Source organism: Leopardus geoffroyi, chromosome B2 (assembly GCF_018350155.1).
Source record: "Leopardus geoffroyi isolate Oge1 chromosome B2, O.geoffroyi_Oge1_pat1.0, whole genome shotgun sequence".
NCBI lineage: Eukaryota > Metazoa > Chordata > Mammalia > Carnivora > Felidae > Leopardus > Leopardus geoffroyi.
In genome coordinates this window covers 119,836,248-119,842,931 of record NC_059332.1, presented here as the reverse complement: position 1 = coordinate 119,842,931, position 6,684 = coordinate 119,836,248, and the positions used below count along the sequence as shown (strand labels likewise).

Here is a 6,684-nt window from a genome sequence, read left to right as displayed (position 1 = left end):
AAACTATTCTTCCTTACTGATCTCATACTCTAAAAGCTTTTGCCTGCGGCTCATTTTGTGCCCCCCTCTTCATTCTTCGAAGAGACTAGACAAGGAATCCCCCGTACTGAGGTAAGAAATCCTGCAACAGTATAAATGAGTCAACTTTTCATTAGGGATTAAAGAACTCAGTGCTTCAAAACACTTGTCATTTGGTAATAAGTGGAGTGAGCACTTTTTTAGATCTTAATCAAATTCTCTCCTTTCTCACTCTTTCTTCTTTGCTTCCTTATCCCCCCCCCCCCCCCCCACTTCCTCCTTTCTTTTCACTTTTTCTCATTTGTCTCCACTTTGGCCTTGTGCTAGCCAATTCCATGCTGTTCCTCTGAAGCCAAAGGGACAATAGGACACTGATTCGCCCTATCAGAGCCAATTCTCTGGTGACCTGCTGTAATGGCTTTGCCGGCAGTGCATGGAAGGTTGTTAAAGGACACGCCTGTCAAAAGCAGGACAGAAGGAGGTGATGCAGTCTCAGGAGGCATATTTTGTGTGCACACGCTGATGACAGGATAGCCTGCCAGGGCTCCACCTATAAGAACTTGAGCCTAAGTGCCTTTTCTGGTCGGGTGTCAGCAGAGAGGGGAGCCGCGAGACACAATGAGCAGTTGTGTGGTAAGAAACCTTGGCACAACAGATATTTCATCTCACAGTGACTTTAGCTCCAAATTACCTAATTAGCCAGACGAGTTCTGGTAAACAAGAGGAGAATATATTAAAAGAAGAAAAAGATCAGATACATTCATCCTTTTTTTAATTTACGTTGAAAGGAATCAAACTTAAAACACTGGTCTAAAAAATAAAGCCAGATCACTTTTTTTTTTTTTAATCACCGAAATTCTAAACAGGCCATGATAGGAAAACCCACAGCAGTTCTTTCTTGAATTTGATTCACAAGCAAGCTCCCTTACCTAGGAAACTATTGCGTAAGTGATGTACGTCAAGGTAAGATAAAATCATTTTTCCCCACAGAAATAGTCTCAGAAGTAAAGCAGCTGAACTATGTCACTAGCAAGAGAAGAAAAATCAGGCCTGATTAAGCAGGTTTGATATGTCCTTTCCTAAAATTTCCACTTTATTTGTAATACATTATTGAGCTAGATGAATATTTTCCTTCTTATTTTGGAGAAATAAATATATATTAATAGAATTTTAGGTATTTAATGCTTGGGGAAAATTATTACGTGAGTCCTTTTTCATTTTTTCTTTGCAATTCTGAGGGACTTTTGTGTTTTTGAAATCATTATTTCAGTCCTTGTTTGTTTCCTTATTATGTTATCTTTTCCCTTAAATAATTAAATTTCAACTAAAAGACAATGCAATGCTTACTCCTCTCCAGAGTTGTTTGCAAATGTTTCTTTTTACTTCTTAGGAAAAAAAACTAACAATTTTCTATGCTTGCATTGGGTGATTGTTTACAATGCTGTCATGCATTTGGCCCCCGGAAATGTAACTGGTAAAAAGAAAAAGAAGTGTAATAATATCCTAGGTTGAAAGTGAGATGTCTTAGTGGGCTTAACTGTATTTAATCTTATTAAAAATTACTGTATATCTTTTGGAAGTGAGACTTCAACCTAAAGGAATCTATTCTGTTATGTTCTTAAATAACAAACAAAAGCCGGACTGCACTTGATTTCATGACAATTTCCTTATTTAACAAAGCAGTAGACCAGCAGCCATATTTGCATTTGCTTACTTGCTTTTGTAATTTGGGACCAAGAGTTTATGATAGGGGCTTAAAGCACTATTACCTTTGACATTACCTTCACAATTCACACGCGTAGTGACTTTGTAAGTAAATAAGTTTAAACACTTCCCTAATATAGGTAACCATGCATCAGAAACATGAGATAATGCTATTAAGTTTGGGCAGCTGTTTCATACCCTGCTTCCTCCCACAAAAAGTAAATAAGATGAAATAAATGATATTCACTTTACACACCTAGGAGGTTAGGTTGTATCAATTCTTTCAGGGACTAAATTTTCAAAAATGAAACTTCAAACTCCAAAAATTATACCATAAACAATTGAAGAGTGTCTATTTTGTATGAGAATTCTGTCTGTCTATGGATATGCAGTGAAATGCTTAAGAAATTTTTTGGTACCTGTCAGCTATCTTTAAGGATGATTTTTTAAAGAATTAAAGAAAAAAATTAAATTCACAAAAATAAGATGAAAGGCAGAATAAAGTTAATTTGTTAAAGAAGTTAATTGAGCATTTAAGATTTCATCATTTCAGTATTTAAGATTTCATGGCTAAAGTGATAAGTAACCAAATAATTTGTGCTGTATGTTCCAAAATTGATAAGCTACAGTTTAAAAAGGATTTGAATAAGTCTTTGTCCTTCTTACCTGTGTTTGGTTTCTCAAGTTCAAATCCATTGCACAATATTTGATTGACAAAATTAAAACATACCTAAAGAAAAATGTTAATTTGAGAAATTAACTTATTATATCCAGATCAAATAAAATGTGCCATGATGTTAAAATTTCAAATAATACACATTGGAAAAAAAAATGGCTGAGCTATAGTAGCAAATACTGTAAATATTATTTTCAAAGGTAATTGTATTCTCATTTAGTGTGTTTTCCAAGTAAATCTCATGAGGACATGATTGTGGGTTTGTTTTTACGATGGACCAGTGAGTTTTCATTTCTTCTCAGGCCAAAGTCCACTCTACCCACCTGGCCTTAGAGCTCAGTAATGCTTGTCTTTGGTCATCAGAACTACACAGCCAGTCCGGGCACTGGAAAAACAAATCCAACCTCTGCCATACTCTGGGTGAGTCAGTCTCATTATTTTCACATTTTTAAAGGCAACAGCATAAATTATGTAACGTGACCGTTTAAACAGTGAGCACGCCCATGTGTCAAATTTGTTCCCAATATAAGTCTTGCAACCTGTGGACCAGGACACCTCAACTTAAATTTGAATTCATGGATGGAGTTGCTAAATGAAAGGAGGTAACACACGAGATTTACAGAATTTATCATTTCAGTATCTGCCCTGCCTTTTTTGGAGATTATTCATGTATAATTTTGTAGACTTTAGCACATTTTTAGTCGACCACAAATTGCTCTAAAAATCTAAAAACTTATTCTTCACATTGGAAAGAAAAATATTCCCTTAACTGAATAGTATGTATTAATCAACAGGATCCAAAGCATTTGCAAATACCCACAAGAAATTAAGGGGGAGGGGAAGCACAATCTTTAGATTGTAATTATTTTTGAAGCTAAACATTAAATAAAAGTTCCATAAGTCTTAGTAATTCTTGACAGGTTTTATCCATCAAATTGGTTAATATAAGTGGGATAGAGAAAATTCTTGATCTGCCTATAGATTTGGAATCCTAAGTAAGGGCTACATATTAGTGCCCAGCACATGGGCATCTACCTGGGTTACTTAGGTGGTTTTAACTGGGTTACTTAGACATTGGATATTCATTCAGTTGTCTTTAGTCCCTTCCTACTTAAGGGATAGTCCTTAGACTAACAGCATTGGCATCTCCTGAGAGCCAGACTCTTAACCTCCACCCCAGAAACAGAATCTGTATTTTAGAAAGACCCCTGGGGGATTTGTATGTACATTAAAGTTTGGGAAGCAGTGCTCTTGGTCGGTAGGAAGTTCAGTTTAGGACTGGAAATGCAGCTACCTGGGCCTTTCTGAAAATTTGCCCACCAGGGATTTTTATTGTTTTTCTTCTTTCTCTCACAGAAAGGAGAGGAGCACAGTAATTTTGCAAAAGATTAATAGTACCCACAGGACAAAGACGATGAATTCACCTGAACTTTGGAATCCTCCGGAAGTCCAATTTTGCTTTGCTTTGGTCAACAATTCATGCCCTAGAAATGTGAGGTCTGTGCTGAGTGTGTGTGCCATGTATGTTGTCATGACTGGTGCTATAGTGATGACCATGTTGGGCAACCTGGTTGTGATCATTTCCATCGCTCACTTCAAGCAGCTCCAGTCCCCAACCAACTTCCTGATTCTCTCCATGGCCACAACTGACTTTTTGTTGAGCTGTGTGGTCATGCCCTTCAGTATGGTCAGGTCCATTGAGTCTTGCTGGTATTTTGGAGACCTCTTTTGCAAAGTCCACAGCTGCTGTGACATCATGCTCTGCACCACCTCTATTTTTCACCTCTGCTTCATCTCAGTGGATCGCTACTATGCTGTTTGTGACCCTTTGCATTATGTCACCAAAATTACCATCCCTGTAATAGAGGTCTTTCTACTCATCAGTTGGTCTATTCCAATTTTTTTTGCCTTTGGCCTGGTATTCTCAGAATTAAACATAGTTGGTGCAGAAGACTTTGTTGCAGCCATTGACTGTGCAGGTTTGTGTGTATTGATATTTAACAAGCTCTGGGGGGTGTTGGCTTCCTTTATAGCCTGCTTCCTACCTGGGACTGTAATGGTGGGGATTTACATACACATTTTCAGCGTAGCCAGGAAGCATACTAAGCAAATTGGCATGGGTCCTACCAGGAAACACGTTGGGTCAGAAAGCAAAATGAAAGTATCATCCAAAAAAGAAAGCAAGGCCACCAAGACTTTAAGCATAGTCATGGGAGTGTTTGTATTGTGCTGGCTGCCCTTTTTCATCTTGACAATCACAGACCCTTTCATTAATTTCACAACTCCTGAAGATTTGTACAATGTCTTCCTCTGGCTGGGTTATTTCAACTCCACTTTCAATCCCATCATATATGGCATGTTTTATCCCTGGTTTCGCAAGGCCTTGCGGATGATTGTCACGGGAACCATCTTCCACCCTGACTCTTCTACCCTAAGCCTATATCCTGCAGATACTTAGGCAATACTCTCCATTCTGTAAGATTCTTTCCTGGTAAGGAATCTTGTTGGATGCTTCTCCTCAAAGGTAAGGCCATAAACTTACTGGATAAGCATATTCTTCCAGTTGGTGTTATGGACATCTATCTAAGTAGGAGCAATCGATCTAGCGTTCTGGGTTTACCAGAGCTACCAAAGTGGTTAATTTCTGGAGTTCTGGGGAAGGCATCTCCAATAAAAAACTCTGTCCCATGGCTTGCTGATTCCTGAATTCACAAAATTAGAGATTTAGAATTTCACTCCTTTGACTTAAATGGAGATCTTATTTTTTCTTATGAACATCAGAAGAGGAGACAGAGTTGGTCTTCACACTTATTGACAGCCAAGCAGAGTTTATCTAAATCTTTCACGAGACTATTGTTCTATCTTAGGGGAGCCAGGGAGAGAGCTTGAGAACATTGGGAGTCTGGATTATTTAGCATGTGATTGACTTGGAAGGGGAGAAGGAAGCAGACAGTTGTAGCTAGTCTCAATTTTTTTGGTTCTGACTTAAACCTCTTCTAAAAGCATTGATGTGAATTTTGTAATATTTTGGTAAAATTGGACTGTCTTACTGAATGAGAAGAATGAATAAATAAGAGTTTAGGAATATATTCTTTCTCCCTCTCAATGTGTAATTATATATGCTGTATATATTTACAGCCTGTGTATATACACATAGGTGGTATTTCCATGTCTTTGGGTGTCTGTGTGTACATACTAATTATTCACTAAGGTTGAGTTTCATTCACAACTGAAGTTCTTTCCCTACCCCATAGTTTTAAGATAATACTTAATGCTGCACATGTCTCTTCATGTCTTTTTTTTTTTTTTTTTTTTTTGTCTTGCTCTTGCTTCTCCTACCCCATAAACTTATTTTGTCCTTTACAACCTTCTTTTCATCCTTCATACCATCCCTCTGTCTCTCTAATCTGGTGGTTCTCAATCAGGGACAGTTTTGCCCTTTGTGGCCATTCAGTGTCTGGAGATGTTTTTGGTTTTTACAACCAGGGAGGGATGCTACTGACATCTAGAGGGTAGAGGCAAGGAACACTGCTAGAGTCCACAATGCACAGAATATCCCCCACACTAAAGGATTATCTGGCCTAAGACTTCAATAGTTTCATCATTAAGAAATCCTGCTTTAACCTTAGTTAACCTCACAGCTTCAATATTCATGTCTATATATCTTTCTCTGAAGTATATTTATTTGCAGCCTATCATTTCTTCCAAACTCAAGCCCCTCATTTCTTACTACCAATAGACTGCCATTTTGAATGTTCTACCAAGATCGCAAACTCAATGTAACCAGCATCTTCCTTCTATGCACACCCACCACCCCAAACCCATTTCTCTGACTCCTGCTTTGTGCCAGAGTTGAGTATGCACCAGTGTGTTGGTTCCTCATTAGATTATAAGCTTCTTCTGTGGGACACTATGTCTTTATATTTTCCATTTTGTATCTCACAGTGCCTGGGATGGTTCCTTTCCCATTAAAATCTCTGAACATGTTCACTGGATAACTAAAACATACAAACTTTGAAGAACATGGGAGTTACTCAAATCCACCAAGATAAACAACTACAAAGCAAAGAATTCTGGGCAAGTAGGGACTCCTTTTCTTGGGAAAGAAGACGGAAGAAAAAGCCTATTTGTAAAGTAGAAATTGAACTGAATTTAATTCCTGTTTTCTTTGGTCACATGTGCACAATGTTGTACTGGGGAACGGGGGACAGAGCCAGAAAAGGCACATAGTGGAAAAGGACTTACTGACTCAGAAACATTTGCAACACTCAAAATGAAGCTTTCAT

The 6,684-nt window shown here is 37.9% G+C and overlaps 1 protein-coding gene across 2 annotated transcripts; it reads left to right on the top strand.

Moving 5' to 3' along the window:
• Positions 1-625: 625 nt before the first annotated feature.
• On the top strand, positions 626-6,257 carry LOC123609022 (trace amine-associated receptor 4). 2 transcript variants are annotated; one of them, XM_045499645.1, is made up of 3 exons: positions 626-981; positions 2,701-2,818; positions 3,755-6,257. In XM_045499645.1, the coding sequence occupies exon 3, from the start codon at positions 3,813-3,815 to the stop codon at positions 4,854-4,856; it is 1,044 nt and encodes a 347-aa protein (XP_045355601.1). In that variant the 5' UTR covers positions 626-981; positions 2,701-2,818; positions 3,755-3,812; the 3' UTR covers positions 4,857-6,257. The 2 variants fall into 2 exon arrangements, with proteins under 2 accessions (XP_045355601.1, XP_045355602.1); XM_045499646.1 differs by lacking the exon at positions 626-981 and adding an exon at positions 1,632-1,827.
• Positions 6,258-6,684: the final 427 nt, after the last annotated feature.

Excerpts from the sequence above, each read along its gene's own strand:
- LOC123609022 (XM_045499645.1), top strand. The coding sequence starts at position 3,813 with ATGAATTCACCTGAACTTTGGAATCCTCCGGAAGTCCAATTTTGCTTT.